The 23,999-nt window shown below is 40.1% G+C and overlaps 1 protein-coding gene across 9 annotated transcripts in view; it reads left to right on the forward strand.

The window, feature by feature from the left end:
• The window catches only part of TRAPPC8 (trafficking protein particle complex subunit 8), a 113,853-nt gene that overhangs the window by 73,959 nt on the left and 15,895 nt on the right, over positions 1-23,999 (forward strand). For all 9 annotated transcript variants that reach the window (XR_008443849.1, XM_054018457.1, XM_054018459.1 and 6 more), the window contains 8 exons: positions 109-266; positions 903-1,345; positions 4,268-4,412; positions 7,494-7,590; positions 8,530-8,598; positions 8,735-8,775; positions 19,571-19,750; positions 21,984-22,085. Coding sequence is in view for 8 of the 9 variants with exons in the window: in XM_054018457.1 (XP_053874432.1) it covers positions 109-266; positions 903-1,345; positions 4,268-4,412; positions 7,494-7,590; positions 8,530-8,598; positions 8,735-8,775; positions 19,571-19,750; positions 21,984-22,085 (1,235 nt within the window). In the remaining variant the exon portion in view is untranslated. The remainder of the gene's footprint in view (positions 1-108; positions 267-902; positions 1,346-4,267; positions 4,413-7,493; positions 7,591-8,529; positions 8,599-8,734; positions 8,776-19,570; positions 19,751-21,983; positions 22,086-23,999) is intronic.

The following is a 23,999-nucleotide window of genomic DNA, read 5'->3' on the forward strand; positions in this document are numbered from 1 at the left end:
TCTTCTTTTTTAGAAAGCCATGAAATTGAAAGGATTTGAGGCTGAAAAAATAACAAACTATTTTGCTTATGTAACTTCATGGTTTCACACTGCTGGTTGTTATTTCAGGAAAATTGGTCTATAATGGGATGTCTGTACGAGGACGACAGGACTTAGAAATTCAGGGCCCTCGACTTAATAATACAAAAGAAGAAAAAACATCGATTAAATATGGACCAGATCGACGTTTAGATCCTATTATAACTGAGGAAATGCCCTTGTTGGAGGTATTTTATATTCTCCCCTGCTAATAATTTGAGCACATAGTCAAACGTTCAACTATACCTTTATAAAATAGTAATATTTTTTACTTTTGGTTTAACTTTATTTATAGCATTGCCATTTTGGATGTTAGGTCAAAAGATCGCAATCTTATAAAGGGGCAGAATGTAGTGGATTATGTAAGTCATTCTTTTACAGCTGTACAGTTTTTCCAAGTACTAAGTTTGTATCTAATTCAGGTGATACCTCAGAGAGTTACAGGTATCATCACAAATTTGTGCCCCTGTTGGAGTATATACACTTCTGCCAGAATTTGAGTTAACAAAACTTTATTCGTAAAAGCTGCAAGAAAAAAAATATAGCTGGCAAATTAGCATTTTGGTTTTCCTATCTCCAGTTGCAAAACCTAATTTCCCAAAGTAGGGCCTTATTTCCTGAGTATAAAAGGGGTCAGTGAAAGCAAAAATGAAATAGAAAAATTCCTTCATTTGCTAGGGTTCAGTATGATTCCCTTTACTTTTAAATTTAACATTGACAAATTAGAATTTTAGTTTATAAATACCGTGGTGGCTTCAAGTTATTTTCAGAAATCTGTTACTATTAAATTGTTAACCTTATAATTTTTCCCCCCCCCAATGCAGGTATTCTTTATAAATTTTCCTACAGGGCTGCTCTGTGGAGAAATCAGAAAAGCATATGTAGAATTTGTGAATGTGAGCAAGTGTCCTCTTACTGCACTGAAGGTTGTATCAAAACATCCAGAATTTTTTACTTTTGGTGGAAATACTGCTGTTCTAACACCACTGAGTCCATCAGCTTCTGAAAACTGTAGTGCTTACAAGACTGTTGTGACAGATTCTACCTCTGTATGCACAGCACTGATGTCATCAGCTTCTTCTGTAAACTTTGGGCTTGGCACAGGAAGTCAGCCAGAGGTGATACATGTCCCACTTCCTGACTCTGTCCTCCTCCCTGGGGCTTCAATCCAGCTGCCAATGTGGTTACATGGACCAGATGAAGAAGGGGTTCATGAAATAAACTTTTTGTTTTACTATGAAAGTATTAAAAAACACTCAAAAATGTGGTAAGTGTTTGTTTTTTTTAAACTAGCTTTTTCAAACTAAATTAGGTCTCACCTCGTAAACTACTTGACACTAAATGTATTTAGATATGTTAAATATTTCTGGACTTAAGTGACATAAAAATGAAAGCGGTGTCTAATTGGTGCTTAACTTTGCTGTAGTAGTATAGCAAAGCATAAACATCAGTGGCTATATAGATGACACTGAACTCACCGCTTGCTAGATTAACTTTCTGGTTAAATTGTCAAACTGTTGGAAAATTGCTCAGTCCAAAATATATGCAAAGTACTACACTCATGAATGAAAGAAATCTCCATGAATTCTTAGCAAAGGACAATGTATGTGAAGTCAGGCTTTTGCCATGGAAGCATATTTAGTTCTTGCTCGTGGGTTGCCTTGTTTCCATAGGGGAAGAGAGAGTGGAGTGGTTGCTATTGGATACTATAAAAGGGAAGCTCTGTCCACATCAGAGCCTCAAGGAAGTTTGCTTTCTGCTCAGAACTTGGCCAGCAGTTCCAACTTATTAATTTCTTCAACCAGTATTCAAAAACAAATAGCTTTTTTACAAATACAAAATCAGAGTAATATCTTTTCACTTTCTTACTCAAGATACTTGTTTTGCTACTCATCTGGAGAGAAGGTGGCCTTACCATTTGTGGTGTTTTTCTGTGCCTTTTTTTTTTCTTGTTACCACCTACAAAATAGCAGCTAATCCGGTTGACATAGGCAAGAAGAGATTGTCCACACTGAAAGAACGACAGGAGGCCATGGATGTGGGTTAATTAGGCTGCACCTTTATTTCCTTTTAATAGCTGGGAATATCTGGAAACAAATTGTACAGTGCAGGGAGGAGGGGGTCAGCTCCCTGCTGTTCAAGACGTGGGGGCGCCAAGCCCTTTTCCGCAGCTCCTATAAGGAGTGCCTTCCTTTTAAATCCTTTTCCAATCCATATTACTTGATAACTGTATCCCTTCCATACAGAGTTCCTGCATTGGATATCCGCCACAAGGAGCCACCAACACAATGCTTGGCTGCTTCACCCCTCCAGATTCCCAAATATCCACAGGTTCCTTCTTCCTTTTTTCCCTTATAACAGAGGTGAACCACATTTGCATCCAGTGTCCACTCCCAAGCTTCCAAAGAGTGTACAAGATGCATCAGCTGTTCCCATAACATGCCCTTCCTTATTGTGCCTTTCTCCTATGGTTCTACAGAGAGCCTTGTACTGCTTCTTAGGTTCAGTCCCTGTCCTGGCTAATACAGTTTAGGAGTAGCAGCAGATAGGGGCTCAGTGTTTTGTAAACAGCATGGTTCTTTAGAGCCTATCAGTTGATCAAGCATCAGTTGTCCAGACAGTGGAGGAGTGAGCCTTCAGGAGACTAGTGAACCAATACATTCACCTAATGTTTTAATTTCTATCTGCTCATAGATCAGAGTGGAGAATTCAGTGTTTTCAATCCCTCTTTCTTCTCTGCCTTTCATTTTTTCCCCCTTCATAATTTATGTCCTGGCTGGTTCTTACACTTTCAAATCAGTGCAGGGATGATGTTCATATTTTTGGCTTGCTGCATCTTCTCAACCTCTAGCTTTACCTAGATTAAGTCACTGGGACTTGGGAGATCTGAGTTCTGTTCCTAGTTGTATCAATACTTCCTATGTGACCTTGGACGACTTACTTAGTCTTTTTCACTGTTCCCCATCTGTAAAGTGAGAATATTTCACTATCTCAAATAGATGTTGAAGAATTAATGAGGCTAAGCTACTTGTATATTATAGTGATGTAGTCCATAAAAAGCACCTAGCTACAGTTCAGTTTACTTGCCAAATCTAACAGGAGAAGAGCTCTGTGGAGCTCAAAAGTTTGTGTCTCTCACCAACAGAAGTTGGTCTAATAAAAGATATTACCTCTCCCACCTCATCTCTCTCAAGTCTAAGAGAAGTGAATTCTGTAAACTGGACTGAAGAATTCTTTGTCGTTTAGCTCCCTATAAATACCTATCCTACAGGCTTAAGTGGGTTGTGTCCTTAGAGCATATAATGTAACTGGATACACACTATCAAATACTGATTGACTTTGCTATGAGCATATTATACTTGTGCTCTGTGAATTTCACAGGCCTCCTGTCATCTTCCAAGTGCAGAGTGTCTCAGTAAAAGGTCTGCAGAACTCACTTTCTGATGTATTGCAGACTACAGGCAGGCCTGCCTGTAGACCTTCAGAAAATTGGTCAAGTTGTATCTTTTGTCAGGTACTTGCTAGCTAGAAAAATATAAAGCTCACAATAGTTGACTTGCTCTTGCACTGCTAACAGGATTAGAAATAAGCCTTTTTTGCTGGAGTAAGTAGTTAAGATTCTGGATGCGCACAGGTATCAGATGTTTTTGAATGTGGTGCCATTTTTAGTCTTTTTGGACTAAAATCACACTTTAAAGTGCTCAAATACTCAGCATATGTGTGTGTGACTGTAGCTAATTGAAAGTTGTACTTTTCAAAATACAGACTGATATATGGGAACTTTGGGCACTAAAGGAATTAACATATTTTGTTTATCAGCACTGAAGTACTCACTAGACTAACACGTTTAAAATTTAGGACCAGCAGCCATAAACTTTTTTTTTTTCCCCTGCAACTGGCTATATCTGAACCTGTGTCAGTATTGTGGTTCTTGTATTGACATTCTCCAGAACCTTGAGCCTAATCAGTAGTACAGGTTTTCAAACACCTACAAACAGGAGTGTCAACTTGCTATATCTTTTATCTTGGAGTGGAAGATGCTATATAGCAAAGGATGTCTTCTCAGCGGGAGCTGGAAACAAATTTATGGCCTGATTACATCTGCCTTTAAATGTAAAAGCATACTTGTTAATGAGAATTTCTCTGATAAACCAGTATTGCAATTTAGAACCTGATTCTTTCTTTCTAGTCATAGAGTATTAAGACACACTGCAGTGATTTGTACCAGCCGATCTTTGAATGTTCGAGCTACTGTCTGCAGAAGTAATGCCCTTGAGGATGAAGGCAAAGGGGACAATATGCTGGTGTTTGTGGATGTGGAAAATATCAATACTGTAAGTTGGTTTAGAAAAGGGGATTTTATTTTGTCTTTCTACTCTTTTACCAGGGTTTACTCTCATGGCTGCATGTCTGGATGTGTTTCTGTAAGCATGTGCTTGGTCTGTTGATAGGCAAGTTTCTCTTTAATGTGCTAATTAAGACAAACTATTTTGCAAAACAGATGTATTATAAACATGAAGTTCTAAGTGAAACTTGCTCAATAAAATGCATTGAAGCAATTTAGGACTCTTCAACTACAAGTGGAATTTCACTAAATCAAAGTTCAGTGTAGACAAGTTCCACTGTAATTCCTCCCTCCCCCCAAATATATTTTAGGAACTATGATAGGTGTCAGGTTTTATTTGACTTGAAAGGGTATGCATTGTAAGTTACATTTGAAGCATTCTTCATGCCCATTAGTTGCAAAGCATGGACAACTAACTGTGAATGGCATATCTAAGCCTTTCATTCCATCACACAAGTTTTGTTGCTAACTGCAAATGAAAAAATGATTCAGTTCAACATTATGAACTTGGAATCTGAGTCTTTGACTCTTGCTTACACCTACTAGCCAAACTCTCAACCTGGTAGGTCCCCCTAATTGAAGTAATGGGTGCTGCTGGTGCAATAGCTTGGCATGATCTGTAGCGCTGGTTCGCAATCTTTTTCCACACTACACCCAAAAACCCAAATGTACTTGTTACAAGCCAAGTTTAGAGATTGGTTCATAAGAAATGACAGATGAGTTTTTTGTGTGAGGCTCTGTCATTGTAGGTCTGTTATATGGGCACTTGTAAGCGTGCTTCTCACTGAACATATTGCATTTAACTCTTGTTCACTGTAACACTGTTTCTGGTGCTGTGCTGGTATTCGTTATAAAGAGGGAGGGGGGCAGCAGGTAGGAGTCCGGGATAGCTGCTCTTTTGCTTTGTACCCTTACTAGGTCCTAGGATTTGCAGAATTTTGCTGCTTTATTGCCCTCAACCAGCTGAGTACAACCCAGGGTATGAACCAATTGCAGGTTGCATTCTATTCATTCTGAAATCCTGATCTTAGGAGTCAATAAGTGCCTTTTTTGCTTCATTTTTTTTTAAAGATGTTCTACCACCAAGATATAAACTATTGTAAACTAATATACAAGATAGTGTTTAAATTTTAACAATGGGGTGGGGGAGGAGGGAGGGACTTTGAGGCCAGCTGTGTAATTTGGCAGAATTCTTCTAGTAATGTGGTATCACCAGTGTAGCCATGGTTGGCTGCCACAGCAGAGCTGGCTGGAAGACAAGATCAAAGAAAAATGTTCAGTAGTTCTCTAACCTGGCTGTCGGAGGGAATTCCACATGTAATGCTAAATTTAATGAGCTTTTCACTATTATCTTTGGCTCATTAAACCTATTGATATTGTAACTTGAATATTTCTTAATTTGTAATATTTGGGTAGCACTAGAAATTGATACTGGTAGGTAACTTTTTAAAAACAGATTAAATATTTATCACAACATTCCTTTGAAGGAGAGAGAGATTTTTATGCTGATAAAGTGAGGCAGAAAGGTTAAATGACTGTCTAAAGCTTTTTAAGGAGTTTGTCAGATACAACTAGAAACCAGGCTCCTGGCTTCCATTTCTGAGTTCAGACCACTAGACTATTCCATTTCACTAGAAATTATTAGCATAGCCTATAGTGGAATTATGCATATTTAGGAGTTTCCATGCTCCAGAATGGTGAAGCTACAGTGTCTGCACTAAACAGCAGAATAATGTAACTGAATCCTTACCGATGATTTTTTTTTTTTTAAACAGTTGGGGGCTAGTTGAATCACTGAACTGAGCCAATATTTCAGTGGTTCTCAAACTTTTGTACTGGTGACCCCTTTCACATAGTAAGCCTCTGAGTGAGATCCCCCCAATAAATTAAAAACACTTTTTTTATATATTTATCACCATTATAAATGCTGGAGGCAAAGTGGGGCTTGGGGTGGAGGCTGACAGATCACAACCCCCCATGTAATAACCTCGCGACCCTCTGAGGGGTCCTTACCCCCAGTTTGAATACCCCTGCAATATTTCATATGCACAGGCACATTGTGTTACCGTTCTTTTGGCTGGTTTTTAAAGTTAATGTTTCTTGAGCAGTTGTCAATGAGAGGATGTGTGAGGCAGGAATTCTGACCTCAGTAGGCTTCAACAGTCTCAGATAAAACATTTTAAATTAGTGTTTTAGATGCATCTGAATTGTGCAGAATGTTTTTATCATTCTTGGAAATGTTAAGAAAAACAGGAGTTGTTAGGCAACATTAAGTCTTAACGTTGATTTAAAACATAGGTTTTGTGCTTCTGGCCCACGTGATGTGAAATATTTACCTAAGTAATTTTAGACATAGTGATATGGATAGAGTCAAAGGGTAAGTCCAGACTAGCCGCCGAATCGGCGTGTAGTAATCGATCTATCGGGGATCGATGTATCACGTCTTGTCTAGACACAATATATTGATCCCCGAATGCGCTCCCGTCGACTCCGGAACTCCACCAGGGCGAGCGGCGGTAGTGGAGTCAACAGGGGAGCCGCTGCTGTCGAACCTCGGGTCCTCACGGCGTGGGAAAGTCGAAATAAGATACTTCGACTTCAGCTATGCTATTCCCGTAGCTGAAGTTGCATATCTTACATCGAAACCCCCCCCCCCCCCCCCCCCCCCCCGAGTGTAGACCAGCCCAAAGTGTCCTAGTGGATAGAAAACTGGACTGAGAATCAGGCAGCCTGGGTTCTATTCAAACTCTGCTGCTGTCTTGCTGTGTGACACGTCACCTCTCCATGCCTCTGTTTTTCTTCCATTCTTTTTCTTGACTGATTATTTAATTTGAAGGCTCGTCAGGCTAGGGACTTTCTTGTTGTCTTTGTACAATGCCTAGCACAAAGGGACTCCAATCTATTGTGGCCTCTGGATATACCTGTATTACAAATAATATGGATTAGGGCTTTCCCAAAGATGCCAGATCTCATAGGTTTTGAAATAGGGCTCTTCATTTCTAGAATAAAAATTTGCTCCTTTTGTCAGTTGGTTTAGATTGGCATAATTAACTTTCTCATTCTTATTTAGAGTGAAGCTGGTGTTAAAGAATTTCATATAGTACAAGTATCAAGTAACAGCAAACACTGGAAGTTACAAAAAGCTGTAAATCTCTCTGAAGACAAAGGTTTGTATTTTTATCAAGTATAAGTTAGTCACTGTTCTGTTTTGGCAAAGAACAGTTAATCTTATGCGAGAAGTCATCAGATTATACTGTTTAAATCTACTTGTTTTCTCTTGTCTTTTTTTTTTTTTAATTTCTTGTAAATTCTGTTTTTTACCATTTCAGAAACTAATTTGTCATTATCATTAAAAGACATTTCTGCTCTACCAATAAACTAAAAATCCATCAGTATACTGAGAGTTCAACCTAACTGTTTGGATTGGTTGACTAGTGGAGTTTACTTCTCAGATTCTGCCGATTTCCATCGCCTTGCTTCCTCTGTTATATTACATCTGTTTATTTTTATAGCAGTAGAATGATACTTAACTTATTCGGTTATCTATTTCCTTTATGTATTTTTAATTTAATCTACTTCAGTTTACACAAATTTACTTTATCCATACCTGTAAAATTGGCTCTTTGCTTATTTGAACATGAGTCCAAACACGTGGGCTTCCTGTTGCACTAGAATTGATGGCCAGACCAGTCAGACACTACTATGCTGTAATTGTTTCCTTTCCCACACCTGCTCCTTCTTTCTCTACTCCAACACGTTCTACTCCAAGTTAGAAATAATTAGAGGTGCAAATGGAAGTCTTTCATTCACTGACTGATATCATTATCTGTATACCAGATAATTATAGCAAGATGGATTCTTTGTATCTATTAGCAAATAAGATATAGAATCCAAGTTAAGTAAATTCTATTATAGTCAGTTTTTGAGACAAGTAACTTGTACAATATTGGTTCATGAGCAGTTTCTAAATACTTAGTCTCCTATGTGCATCAGGCTTACAGATTGCAAATACTGGTTTTGGGAGGTCCTCAGGTGCTATGGGTGGAGACCATATAATCATCTAGGTCAATGGGAAATACATTTTTTTTTCAACATCTTTCTTTCAGATTATAAACTTGCCAGTAGAGAGAGAGGAAAGCTATGCTTTAAAGCAGTAAGATGCAAAAACTCTGGAGGTATGTTCACTTAACTTTATTGGACATTGGGTTTGGGTGGGATTTTCAAAAGTGTTTGACTTCTATGAAACTTAAGTCCTCATGTTGTGACTTTGCATGCAGATGAAGTGACACTTCCTTTCTTTCTGTCCTTTAGAAAATTACACATTTGCAGACATTGTCTTTGGAAATGAGCAGGTATGTAAATTGATACAACTTAATACTTTGTCAATATTCTTTCAGTGTTAAATACCTGTCTTGTGCATATGACCCAATCAAAGCCTTTATTGCCCAAGAAATACCTCCATATGTGGCATACAATTATCTTCATGTTTGTGCTAGTATTTTAAAAACACAAATTCTTGTACCCTGAAGTCCTTTCTCCTTGCTTCCTCAGTGTACATAGACATAATAAACAATATGGACATTGACAATATGGGAGCATGATCCAATGGATAGGGTCTTGGGTAATCTGGAGACCTAAGTTCTATTTCTGGCCCTGCCACTGCTTTGTGGCACTGAGCAGTTCACTTCACCTCTTTCCCTTCCTACCCTTTCAGTTTTTTCTGTTTAGATCATAAGTAGTTCAGTACCTAGGATAGGGAAAACCTAATCTGTTGTGGCCTCTAGATGTTACTGTAATAGAAATAATAAAAATAACTATTAAATTTGTTGATGGTTTTTAACATTTGTTCTGCTCTCACATGTTACTGTAAAAAGTATATGGGTGAGGGGAGGAGGGGTTCCATGAGTGTCTCAGTGAATTCCAGATCTGCTTGTTGTGTTGCAAGTAGACCTCTTCCCTAATTGCCAGTCCTACAAACCCCACCTATCCCCCAAAAGTCATTTGTCTTGTGCATAATCATTAATAATAAAGATTTCACAGTCAGACATACCTGTGGAACTTTTTGTTTTCAATGGGATTGTGTAGGTATATTTGGAAGAATCCATATTCTTTCATAGCCATTGAATGCTTATAGCAGAGGGGAGAGTTGGGGGGGGGGGGGGGGAAACTGTGACTGAAGTAGCCCGCTGACTCTGAATGCAAATGGAGAGTAGGTCTGTTGAGTTAAAGGTGCTAGTTTTATGTACACCTCTACCCCGATATAATGCGACCCGATATAACGCGGTAAAGCAGCGCTCTGGGGGGCGGGGCGGGGCTGCACACTCCGGCGGATCAAAGCAAGTTCGATATAATGCGGTTTCACCTATAATGCGGTAAGATTTTTTTTTTTGGCTCCCGAAGACAGCTTTATATTGGGGTAGAGGTGTATTTACAATATGGTATTGTCCGGATGATGATTGGGGCTTGCTATGTTAGGTGCAGTATAGAGAAGGTAATGTCTGTCTTCAAAATCACTTTTCAGCATAGACTTTTGCTTCAAATGTGACCACTATAACTAAATTTTTAAACTGTTGTGCCTTCTTACATTTTTTTTTACTAGCTTGTATACCTGACACTTCCCCAAGTTGAGATTTCACTGATATTGCTTGTTAGATGCAAAAATACCGTGTGTGTGTGTGTGTGTGTGTGTGTAACATTGGTTTAATCTTGCTTTAAATGCACAGTATATCTGACCCTTTCTGTTTCTGATATTACTGAGCTAAGAGTGTATCTGATGCCTTCAGTCAAATTGACCATAGACGAGCCTAATTTGCTCCCACTGAAGTTGGTGGAGGTCTTGATGATGACTTCAGTAGAAACAAGATTGAACACTGATACAAAGCTTTAGAGTATCTGTGTCAAAACCAATAACAGTTCATACTGAGACTTCATAGAGCAGTTAATATTTGCATGTGTATATAAAATAAGATTTGTTTGACTTTGTATGTAGTTGAAAGGCAGCACATTCTATAGAAGTAACTGTAAATGTGACTTTGAAACTTGAAGATGAGAGCACTGGTAGACATAAAGTTGTTCTTTTGTAATTTCATATGATCACCAGTGGGGAAACTCATAAAGTGCCTTTGTTTTTTTTTTCTTTACTTACACATTATAATTCCAGTTAGTAATTTTCTCTGCCCATCAGATAACACCTAGCTTAATCTGTATCACCTGATCCTGAAGTAGCACTTTCTCTTGGTGTCTGCTAATTTAGTAGATCATCTTTGATTGCATCTGATTACAGATGAAACAAGATGCTGATTCTGATCTTGAAATAAGGGTTAGTCAGTTTCTCTGCATTTTAATATTTTCAACTAATCTGTTACAGGGAACACTGAGATTTCTCTTTGAAAACATGCTGATATAGTTGAAAGTTTTTTATTCTCTTAGGAACGTGGGTAGGCTTGGCTTTCATCTATAGCAAACTGTTCCAGTTCAATGGCATTTTTGTAGATTTAAAATACTTAATCATAAAACTTAAACTATTAAGACTCTCTCAGTCTTTCACAATCAAAGAATGGAGGGCTTGCAGTGTATATTCTGGAACAGAATTTTGTACCATTTACTTGTCATTCACAGCAGGTAAAACACAAGCATCTAATTGTATTTACAATCTTAGATATCAGTTATTCTGCTATAATAAGTAAAAATTAAGTTAACATTTAGTCAGTTCTCAATGTATAGATGAGCATTCATGGAAGATAAGCACATGCACTTAAATTGTTGCTTTTTAGAATTTTGGCAAACTAATGCTACTATCCCAGGTATGCAAGAAAGGAAAATGAGTTCAAAACTGCACAAGATATAGATTCTGCATCGCCACTAAGTTTTGTGCAGTTCCATGTGACGTTATGTGAACTAACTTACATATTTGCCATAGGATCATAAACTTCGTCTTATGGTCAATACCATACCTGCCCCTTCCCCAAAGTCCCCGCCCTGACTCCACCCCCTCCCCTGAATGCTCCACCCCCCTGCTCCTCACGAATCAAATGTTCGGAGAACGGAGTGGTCTCTAGTAGTCAAAGACCCTTCTTCCCTGTTCCCTCCAGTCTGTCTATCCTATTGCTGTCTAACCCGCCCCAGCTCCTCATCTGATTTCAACTGCCCCCCACTACCGCTCTGGATTCCTTGTCCCAGTTTCCTGGTCCTGTCTCACTCTCCTCTCTCTGCGCCCCCATCCCTCAGATGGGATGTTTGTTCCAGACTGGCAAAATTATAAGGCTTCCCAACATTTCAACACTTCCCATTCTAAATTTTCGGTAGCTTAACTATAGGCTAGTTCTGCCTACAACAAAGCATATTCAGAACTTCTGATTAAAGGGATTATAAGTGTAGCAACCTCCATCATAGCTAGTCACCAAAGATTGAACCCGAGCCATCCAGACTTAAAAGCATGAGCTTCTACTATTTGAGTTCAAGGTATAATTCCTTTAGCTAGTAGCTATACAGTTATCCTCTAAAAATCCACCAGAGGAGGGCACAAAACACATGTTGGACAGTGAATTACAAAAGTGCCAAATATTATTATTAGACCTGCAGTACTTTTCACAATGAACATCAGCGGGGGATAAACTGGGAGTTTAAGAATATTTGGAAAACAATTTTAGAATAACATTCAGTGCTGTGGTTTAAAAGGGGGGAAAAAAACTGTTAAAACTCTAACTTAGCAGCATTCAGTGTTTGGAAAAAAACAACTTCTAGGAGGGATACAAGTTAAGAATGTTGAAACAGGAAAACGTTATGCTTAGTTACCACTTGGGCAAGGCGGTGTGCTATGTAATACTTGCAAGATTTCACTGTAATATTTTACAATATATAGCAGCACAATGCTGTTTCCATTGATACTGTTGAGCAATTCATGCTGATTTTATTTCAGCCCACATCTTAATAGTTTTGAATATAAGATCACAATTTTCAGCTCAGTTGGTCTGAACATGCGGAGCTTTAAAATTGCTATGCTCTAAACTGTATATTAACTACAGTTTTATAAACCTGCATGTCAGAGAACTGTGTGCCACTACTACTAGACAGTAGCACAAGGCAATTCAGTGTGAATCACAGAAATGTAGGACTGGAAGGGACATCAACAGGTCATCTAGTCAAACCCCTGCACTGAGGCAGGACTGAGTAATAACAACTAGACCATCCTTGACAGGTGTTTGTCTAACCTCTTAAAAAACTCCAATGACTGCTATTCCATAACCTCTCTAGATAATTTGTCCAGTGCTTAACTACCTTTACAGTTAGGAAGCTTTTCCTAATGTCTAACCTAAATCTCCCTTGCTACAATTTAAGCCCATTGCTTCTTTTTCATGCATGTCCTGAGTGGGACGGGGGTGGGTCCAGGAAGTGGGATTGGGGGGAGGGAGGTCAAGGGAATCAGTGGGTGTGTGCGGACGGACCGGGGGAAGCAGGGTGGACGAACTGAGCGGGACAGGACTGGGACTGGGGAAATCTGAGGGGGATGGGACTGGACTGGGATGGGGGGAGTAGGGTAGGGGCTGAGGGGAGCATGAATGGGACAGGGTAGAGAGAGCTGTGTAGAGTGGGGTGGGGGAGACAATGGGGCTGGGGAGGGTCGGGGGGGTTGGGGAGAGGGACAGGGTCTGGAGGGGATGACGGGAGCAGGACTGGAATGGGGGGAAGTTGAGGCGGTGGGATGACGGGGGAGGCTGAAGAAGAGATTTGGAGTAGGGCAAGGCTGGGGGCAGTGGGTTGGGGGTGGGAGGTACGGGGGAACTGCAGGGAGGCTGGGGGAACAGTCAGGGTGGGGGCTGAGGGCAGTGGGTTGGGTCTACACTGGCACCTCTTAGCATTGCTGTGCCGAGTGGCAGACCTGCACCAGCGGTACCCTGGCGATGGAAGAGTCCTCAGTGGAAATGCAGACTTCATGACACGGACCCTCCTCATCACTTCAAACCTGGCGCTGCTCTGGTCAGTCGCTAGGCTCTTGTCGCTTTCAAACCCATGCAGGGTATCTGGCTCTTTTTCAGTTCTCAGGTTAAGAAAAGCCTCTGCATTTTGTGAGGGCTTCAGCATTCACTTCCTACTTGACAAACTGTCTGCCTGACACAGTGCTCCCAGGGCATTCATCTTTATTCATATTCGGCAGGTCCAACGGATTAATGAGCAACACAAGGGGAAGCAACACAATGGTGTCATGGATTTTTAATTTTTCAAATCACTTTGGCCTCAACAGGGATAACAGCAAATCTGGACAGAGCAGATGGGTGTCAGGATGGGTTTGTGGGATTTTTTTTTTTTTTTTTTTTTTTAAGTGAAAATGTTTGGGTCTGAGCAAAGGCTGCAAACTTCCCTTTGATCTTTTGCACCAGGGGCTAACGACAGCCTGGAATCCGGGACAGATTTCCACATCCATGCAGGGTGAGATGATCGGGGGGAGGGGAGGGACTGTGGGGGAGGCAGAGGGAACAGGGTCAGGGGGGCTGAGGGCAGTAGATTGAGGGTTGGGGGCACAGGGGGGACTGCGGGGGAGGCTGAGGGAACAGGTCAGGGTGGGGGCTGAGGGCAGTGGGTCTGAGGGGGTCTCTCCCCCAGAGGGACCTGCCCGGGGGCCAGGTGAGCTCAGCAGTGCTTACCTGGAGCGGCTCCCAGGAAGCATCCAGCAGGCAGGTCCCTCCAGTGCGGCTGCCCTGTCAGCCCTTTTGGGTCTTTAAATAGCCGTCCAGGGGGAAATCCCGGACATTTTTAGCTTTTTACAAATTCCCCCCGGACAGCTATTTAAAGACCCGAAACCCGGACATATGGTAACCCTAATGAAGGTTCTTATTTGAAAATTTAGCAAATGGATGATTGGCATCATGGTCCGACTGAAGGTGGGAGTTGACCTTACAGTGAATGAGATATGATACGTAGAGTTGTGATAGGTTGTATAGAGCTTTAAAAGTGAAGACAAGCAGCTGTTGGATGTGATAGAGAAAAGGGGAGCCAGTGGAGGGATGCAAAGAGAGAGGTGACATGAAGAAAGCAACATGCAAGGAAAATTCTCTTTGCAGAAGCATTGAATAGATATCCTTGGGACAAGATTGCACTTGTCCAGACCAGAGAACAGTGTGTTGCCGTAATTGAGATGTGAAATGAGACCCTGGATAGGGATTTTAGCTGGATGGATGGAGAGGAAAGTCATGTCTTAAGTCTTATTTCTCAAGTCTTATGCAGAAAGAATCAGCAAGAGTTAGACATAATTTGGAAGTCAGGTCCTAGAGAGAGATCAGAGCCTAAGGTGAGGCAAGATTATGTATCTGAATGACAAGCAGAAGTATTGGGCTGGGGAGAGGGCAACTGCAGATGGAGGTTCAGGCTGGGGAGTTACTGGGGGAGTTTTGGGATTCTGCCCCGGGGGTCAGTTTGGGGGAGAAGATGGGGACAGCTGGGAGTGTGGGGAAATTTAAGGGGGAAAATGTAAAAGAGGAGTTTGATGGGGAGTAGTTGGGGAGAGAGGTATCTGGGAGGTAGCTGTAGAGGGGCCCTGTTGGAGGATTTCAGAGGCTGGTGGATGTAAGTGTCTGATAAGCTATCTCGATGCTGGCCGGATAGGGGTGGAGCCTGGGACTAGTTTGGGATCCCAATAATTTTCTGTCACTGCTTTGTTATACCCTTCCAGGCTGTTCTCCCCCTGGACTCTCTGTGGAGGAGGGGAGGGGAAAGAGGTCACAAGGCAGAGGCTACTTACTCAACAGGCACTATAGTGGCTTCTTTTGGCCATGAGCCGCAATTGCAACTCGCTTGCAATATAGCTCACTGCATAGATGTGAAAGGGTTGTTTAAATGTACGTGTCACAGATCCATGGCACTTTGTAGCCCTGACATTGGTGGTATGAATGGTATTGTTTGAACTTGTTTGTAAGGAATTTATGAAAATACAGTAATGTTGGGATATTTTCACAGAAAAACACTAAATTGCTTTTAGCTAAGTGTTTGTGGAAGACAATAGATCTAAATAAGAATGAATTGGTCCACTTTTTAAAAGGGCATCGCTTCCAACATTTTTGTATTCTACATTGTTTTTCTGAGCCTCAAATTCCTAATGGTTGGGCTTGCTCCCTGCTGCTCAAGCATAGCAGATCCAATCAGTGGCTGAAGATTTTAACTGTTTGTTTTGCCAATTTCCTGTGGACTTCAGCTCTCTTCTGTGTTTGAGACACAGCATGCCATGTGTTCAGGTTCCTTTGTATTTACTTGAATGGCTGAACACTCATGAGACTGGGACAAAAATGCCCCAAATGCAAAGCCTTGCTAATTTCCCCCCATTTTAGCACTGATCTGCTCAGTATGCAGGTATTTAGAGTTCTCCAAAAGGTGGCTTTTTTGTCAAATTCTCCTGTGCCTGCCTTATCATGCACCAAATGACACTCTCTATAAAATTTAGGAGACTGACCATTCCCACCAGGCTGGAACTATGCCTTATCCCAGCATGAGCTTGGGTGGCTGAGTAGCAATAGAATTGCGGGTACATCTGATCACCACAATAGAGTAGGGGACCAGGAGATATAAGCAGCAGTAAGATAGTCTCTGTCATATTTACTCAATTGTTTGTGTATCTTGTCCATTGTTGGCACGGGTTTAAATGGCAGTCTTTAATCCGGGCTTTCAGTTATGTGAATACAAGTATTAAAATGTAAAAATCCTGGGCAGTTTCATAAAGTAGGGCCTGCAAAAATGGCAGGGCAGTATTTCTTCTGTCTGTGGTGTTTCAAATTTAGTATAGTCCTTGAGTCTCATCAGTCTCCTTTACAGGAAAACATTCTAGAAAGACCGTTCTCCCATAGACCATTACTTCCCCAAGCCCAGGGGGATCATTACTCACTCTCCCATGGTGTGAGTAATCTGCCAATACACAACAGCTAACAGCTTTGCACAAGGTAATATAGTTTGGGCATTTTGACAGACCTCTGAAGGGTGGGGATGAAGGAGTAGGAAGGCATACCAAATATTGCCACCACCTCCTTGTCCAGTCTTCTCCCAAGGACAGACTCCTTAGCTGCTACTTCATTCTCTGAAATTTGGTTGAAAACGTTCTGGAGTAAGTGATGGAATGACTATATAATGTGTGTGCATGTGTGTGAATGAATATACACATACACATATATTCTATCCAACAACTTAAGATTCCCCTCATAATGACCCAGACCAGGGTTTGGGCCACTCTCTCCATCAAAAAGAACAGGAGTACTTGTGGCACCTTAGAGACTAACAAATTTATTAGAGCATAATAAATACAGCCCACTTCTTTGGATGCAGAAGTGGGCTGTAGTCCACAAAAGCTTATGCTCTAATAAATTTGTTAGTCTCTAAGGTGCCACAAGTACTCCTGTTCTTTTTGCGGATACAGACTAACACGGCTACTACTCTGAAATCTCTCCATCAAAGTTCAAGCCTCAATTTGGGTATCATTAAGGGCAATGCAAGTGTTTTTCTTGGTTAAATTGATTGGGTCTGCAGAATGAAATTCGAGATGTTATTACCCCATATATAGACTTTGCAGCCTTAATATTTTTAATGGTGTTTTGTTTTTTTTAAGGTTGCTATTTTAAACATATAGGAAGTTGTATCCTGATTTCATCATTGGAACCATAGTATTGCTATCACCAAGAGCTCATGTCAAGGCTGGATCCCCACTTTGAACTTTAGGGTACAAATGTAGGGGCCTGCATGAAAACTTCTAAGCTTAACTACCAGCTTAGCTCTGGTTCTGCTGCCACCATTTCAATGGATTCCATTCCTCGGAAACCTTGAAAAACCTTCACCAATTCCCTGGTGAATACAGATCCAAACCCCTTGGATTTTAAAACAAGGAGAAATTAACCATCCCCCCTCCTTCCTCCCACCAACTCCTGGTGAATACAGTTCCAACCCCCCTGGGATCTTAAAACAAGGAAAAATCAATCAGGTTCTAAAAAGAAAGCTTTTAATTAAAGAAAAAAAGGTAAAAATCATCTCTGTAAAATCAGTATGGAAATTAACCTTACAGGGTAATCAAACTTAAAGAGCTCAGAGGACTCCCCTCTAGTCTCAGGTTCAAAGTACAGCAAACAAAGATAAACACTCTAGTAAAAGGTACATTTACAAGTTGAGAAAAACAAAGGAAAACTAACACGCCTTGCCTGGCTATTTACTTACAAGTTTGAAATAGGAGAGACTTGTTTAGAAAGATGTGGAGAACCTGGATTGATGTCTGGTCCCTCTCAGTCCCGAGAACGAACACACTCCCAAACAAAGAACACAAACAAAAACCTTCCTCTCTCTCCCCCCCCCCCCCCCCCCCCCCAAGATTTGAAAGTATCTTGTCCCCTTATTGGTCCTTTAGGTCAGATGCCAGCCAGGCTACCTGAGCTTCTTAACCCTTTACAGGGAAAAGGATTTTGGAATCTCTGGCCAGGAGGCATTTTATAGTACTGTACACAGGACAGCTATTACCCTTCCCTTTATAGTTATGACAGCTCAAAAATAAGACTGGCCTGGGGGGGGGGGGGGGGAATCAGGAGGCCCAATTTTTTGGTTTTCTTTGCTTCTGGTTTCTAATTTTTTAATGTGTACTTGGGCCATAATTTCAAACTCTTCTCTAACAATGAGGGCTAAATGTTTTTTTTGTTTTGTTTTGTTTTTTATGAAAATTGAGATTTTCATGTAGTCAGGACTGCAGAATTCGGAAACCTTAAGGAAAACATCAAATGCAACCTTTTAACCATTTTGATGCCCTTGAGTCATCAGCAGGGCTGGAACCTTTAGCACTACAACACAGGCCTGTCTCTCTTGAGCAATGAAGTAACAAATAGGAGTAGTTAGTAGTTTGTCTTCCTCTTGAGAGCCTGGGAGGGAGGGCGAGCAGCAGTGCGCGAGCGGCAGCAGCGGAGATGAGCTAGGGCTGCCGGGGCACATTTTTAGGGGCGGCATTCTGGCGCCGGCCATGCCGCTCCTAAAAATGTGCCGCCCCAAGCACCAGCTTGTTTTGCTGGTGCCTAGAGCCGGCCCTGTGAGATCCATGGACCGGTCATTGAGGAAGCACTGCTCTATATGGACCAGCCACTAGAGAGGGATGAGACCTAGATTTTACCAGTGGGTTTCACTGTGATTTGCAGATAACTGTAGAACCCTGGATTCAATTCAAGGTTTGAGAGGGATGTGTTGTCCAGTGGCTACAAATTCTATGTCTCCTTTCCCAGTCTTTCACCTAACGTTTCTGCATGCCAGTCAGGCTCCTTTTCTTATCTGGACTGTTTGTTTGGGTTCCAGCAGCGATGGCATTGAGAGCACAGGAGTGTCTCTGGTCTCCGTTCTGGTGTCTGGACCCCAGGAAACAATTGGTGTCCTGCTCAGCTCCTGCTGCCCAGACATTGAGTCTGCTCATTCATTCTGTGGGGATGATGTGTGCATAGTCTAGTGACCACATAGAAGATCTCTGGGGATGGAGCATGTTCATTGCTGATCGAATCTTTGGAGAAATTAGCTGACAAACTCTAACAAACCTCTAATGAGCATGAGTGAACTGTGATATTCAGGCTTATAACTTGTTCAGATTTTCCTGGGGATAGCAAACAGCACATCCTTATCAAAATTCATGTTTTTCTCCAAATCATAGGAGTGCTAGAGCTTCCCATAAAAATGGCTGAAATAATGTAATAAGGGTAAAATATGGGTATGCACTACAACAAAAGGGATGTTCTTAATTCTGGTTAGCTAACTAGAGTTGGTTAACTTGAGGTAAAAGCCTAGTGAAGGCAGAGCAGTTGTAATGTTTACATGAGTTAGCAGGTAGTTAAAGCCTGTTGGGGAGTCCCAAACCATAATCAGTTCAATAGGGCAGGCTATCATTTGCAAGAGTGGCCACAGCCCCTCAGTTCCCACTTGGTCATGGGATAGAACTGGACCATCTCCATTCCTCTTTTCTACTCTGGCTTATTTAGAGCTGGTATGGAGTTAACTTCTGTGACACAGAAGGTGTGCAAAAGCCCACATGCATGACTGTTTTGCTTACCAGGGAGTTAGTACCGAGAAGCTCCACAATGGAGGAAATTCCACCTTCATAGAATAAACTTGAATCCGTTTGACATGTACTGAAAGCAAAATGTGTTGTTTTTCTTACAGATAATCAGTTCAGCTAGTCCATGTGCAGACTTTTTTTTCCGAAGCTTATCCTCCGAATTAAAAAGAACACATGCACAATCAAATATGTTTCAAGGAGCTGCGAAACAGTCATTTGATGAGGCAGTCAGATTGATACAAAAATGTAGTGAGGTGGATTTGAATATTGTTGTTCTCTGGAAGGTATGTATGGTCTGTTTTCAGTTATCCATATAAGAGCATTATTAGTAGAAAATGAGAGCAAATGAGATTGTTTGTTTATATCTAACATAGTGTTGAGATGTACGCCTAATTTTCCAGACAAATGTTAGGTTTTGTTTTCATTAAACTTTAGTTTGTCTGAAAACAGGAAATTAAGTTAATTGAAACCACAGTTGGGACAGTACTGAAAGTTATTACTATAACAATGAGTAATCAGGAACCATTTTTTGAAACATGTCTAGGTTTAAATGTGATTGGCTTAATACTTGAGAGATCCTGTCCCCTCCATATGTGCCTATGTTTCCTCATGGTGAATGAGGCTTTTTTTTTTAAAAAGAGAGAGTAAATCAAGTTCTGACCCCTTTGAACCTTACACAGCCAGCGTCTTTAACTCTCTGAACACACAGGTAGACTCTCCCACACTTTGCTCACATTCTTAGAGGGTTTATTTGAAGTAATGCTCCCACTCACTCTTTAAAGGGGTGGCTCCAATTATCAAGTATAAACACTAAAAATGTATCAACATAACAAATTACAGTGAATCTAAATACTGTGTTTGGCAATATAAAATTCCAGCATTTGTTCGGGAGTCTGCATGTTAACTTTTGTATATTTTTTTCACCTCCATAAAGCACCAGACTGTTTGCACTTCGGTTATGGGAGAAATTGTTGAGGGTGAAAGCCTGCTGTTTTCCTCAGTGGACTAGCCCATACATGCAAGACATGTTAGACAGCAGTAGAACACTGCTGGATTCCTGCTTTAGGGTTTCTCTTCCTAGCTCTAGGGGCAGATTGTGGTTACAAACAGTATAGCTAAATGTAACAATGGCCCCCATTAGGGATTGTCTTCAGGGATTGAACCTGATGCCTCTGGGTGTAAAAACTATCACCTCTACCATTTGAGCTACAAAAACATGACCTGTCACTACAGAAGCAATAGCAGAGCCATAAAAATCCTTATATGGTCTAGCCATTTACAGATAAACAGCTCCTACTCACTGTTCGTGTGTAAGATCATTATCACTTCTAAAGTTTGTATTATAAAAGAAGTGTTATTCGATAACCTTTTCTAGGAGTGTTGTTTTTGAAAGACAAAATAGATGACTTCATTATATTAGACCTGAGGTCTAGAACCAGCTCTATCTCCAGTGACCTTCTGCAAACTGTTACCCCTCTGTACAGTGGGGGAATAAATGTCCCTCCCAAGGTAGTAGTAAGAGACCTTGATTCATAATGAGAGTTGTGAAGAGTTCCTATAGAGGGAGTTGTCTACACTAAAAAACATGTTGCCTCTTGTCACTGCTGACATGCATGGTGTTCCAAATGAAGAGTAATTGCAAAAACAGTAAGATTCAAAATTCCCTTTATTTGAAATGAAATAAGTACTGACTTCCCCTGAAGTTCACAATGTGTTCATCTAAGATCTGACTTCAGTGGGAGTCTTGCACTCTGAGGCTGTAGAATGGTGTAAACAGTGGAAAATAAATTTTCCTCCCACCCATGATAGCAGCTTAGAAGCTGCCAGGAGACCTGCATAAAATCTCCCTTAAAATATGTAATACAACAAATTTGTGAGGCTTTGCTGATTGTGAACAAGGCATCAAGCATTAGACAGCTCTGTGAACTTAAACTGTGCTGAACAGTTCTGTGACTCGTGCCGCAGGGCTGTACTGAATTCTACAATTAAACCAGGAATTTATGCTGCAATATTAACTAAGCACTAACTCACTTGGTAATCTTTAGTAGTGTTGAAAAAATTCTAAAAATATACCACAATGCCAGAGTGGAGCAAAACTGATTTAAATAAGTGTATCTTCAATGTATCCTAAGATTTTACATAATTCATCTGAGATTTTGTTTAATTATTTTTGTGAAATACACTGCATACCCAACTCTTCACCATTCCTTGAATTAGAAACGTTAAGGCAACACAGAGGACTGTTATAGATGGAGTTTATTAATTAGCTCCTTAGCTTTCTACTGCAAAGTAATTGCACTTTATTGAAAGTTGAAGCGATTCCTTTATTCATAATTTTGTAAATCTGTTGGTAAAGATTATGGTGTACTTCGGAATATTTCTAAATAAAAGATGGTATAAATGTAAAATCATTATCACTTCTAAAGTTTGTATTATGAAAGAGAAGTGTTATTTGATAACCTTTTGAGGTTTGCAGCAAATTAAGAAATATTAAATGTCTTTTATCTTTGTATTTAGGCATATGTTGTGGAAGACAACAAGCAGCTTATTTTAGAAGGCCAGCATCATGTTGTTCTTCATACAGTAGGGAAGGAGGCTTTTTCCTTTCCTCAAAAGCAGGTAATCCTAATACTTTTTTGTATTTAAAAACCTCTTGCTTTACAAAAGCCTTTCCAAAGTGTTCGGTATATTTCCAAAATGTGTTTATCTAAATGAATGAATGAGATTACCTTGTAAAGCTCTTGTAAGTATACATCTTGTAAGTTAAAAGGAATCTGCTAATTTTAGACTAATTTCGGCAACGTACTTTCAAGTCTGTTAAATGAGACAACTATAAAAACAAAATTTTCAATGGAAGACTTAAATACATCTAAGGTCTTAGAGCAGTGGTTCTCAACCTATTTACCATTTTGGGCTGCATATGCAGCTCTCTGTGTTATGTGGGCCACATCATACAATATTATATACCACCTGTATGGCCCTGAGAATGTCACATGGAGCGTAGTGGTGTGCTGATTGGACCACAAGTGGTCCGCAGACCATGGGCTGAGAACCACTGTCTTAGAGGTTTTCTGCAGCTGCAGTGTAACACAATAAATGTTAAAGGGAGTTAACGTGTAATATTGGCCAAGTGTTTTTAACATATAGAAGTGTAAGCAACAGAAGAGAGTGTTTGGAAAAGACATGAATAAAATTTTAATTTTAGATACTGTCATATGGCATAGTTCCTGATTATACTTTGATATAGGCACTGAGGATTCTCTAAAAACATGTTTACATATTGGATCTGAATAATGTCTTGGAAGTTGTTAGTGTACTTCAGTGATCTGCTGATAATGGGAACGTCACGTACATGGAAGAGTATCGTTGAATGTGCAAGCTTTTTAGTATGTAGAAGCATAATTAAACAAACATATTCAGACAAATCAATTAAGAGCTAAAGTTCAGTGTTTTAACACTTATTGGCTTTACTTAATTTTTAGTAGCATTAATTGCTGGACCTCAAAATGGTTAACTTAAGTTCATGTTAAAGGAAAAAAGGCAGTAAGCCCATGACCCATGTAGATGAGATGTAACTGCATAATTGTCTTAAACAAATTACTTCCTTAGTTTTGTTGCAAGATTAAAATCAAACTGGATGAATTGCATTCAGAGCTCTTAATACAATATTAAGTTAGTACAAATCTTATACTAACATGCTGACTTCTCTATTGCCTCTTAATACAGTATTACCTGGTAATATAGTAGTAGTGAAACTTGGGTGAGTTCTTTCTGGCACAAAAAAACCCCAATCAACTTGGGATAAAATAAAATAAGTTGACTCCAAAATAAGGATCTTGAGTTTTGCTGCACTAAGGGATTAAATAAAAACACTTGACTCTTTTGTATTCTGATGTATTTTGTGCACTAGTGTAGCTTTCCCTGTGAAACTTAGCAGAGTTATAAAAATTAATAGAATTATCAGAGGAAATAACTTGAGAAATCGACAAACTGAATTGTGAGAGATCAATCAATAAAATCTTTCTACCATTGTAATTAACTTTTAAAATATCTGTTCTCACTGATATCACAAAAACAGCTATAGAGGAAAATGAATAATTTGGGTCTGCAACAAACCAGTGAATATCTGAGTATGGGTATGTGCAGCATTGGTAATCATAAGAATTAGTAGTATACAAAACTGTATTAATTCAAAGTGTAATACTGAACACATGAATAGTCCAATGTATTTGTGAATGTGAAGAAGAATTTAAAACAAGTAATGTGCAAGGTAAAGGTAGGCGAGTCTCAGTAACTAAAAGTTAAGTAATACTATCCTGCCCATTTTTGTTTACGTGTTAGCTATCTTAATTCTGTTTTTCCCTTAAATCTGTATTGTATGTATTTCCTGCGAGCTCTTCTGCAAAAATGTATTGCAAACTTGACTATATTTATACCGTTAGCTTGCTAGGACAATAACTCTTTTTTTTCCTAATTGCATCTGAAGGCAGATATGGTTATCTATCTAGATATGTACATAGCCCCTGTCAGTGC

The sequence above is a fragment of the Malaclemys terrapin genome, chromosome 2 (assembly GCF_027887155.1).
Source record: "Malaclemys terrapin pileata isolate rMalTer1 chromosome 2, rMalTer1.hap1, whole genome shotgun sequence".
NCBI classification, from domain to species: Eukaryota; Metazoa; Chordata; order Testudines; family Emydidae; genus Malaclemys; species Malaclemys terrapin.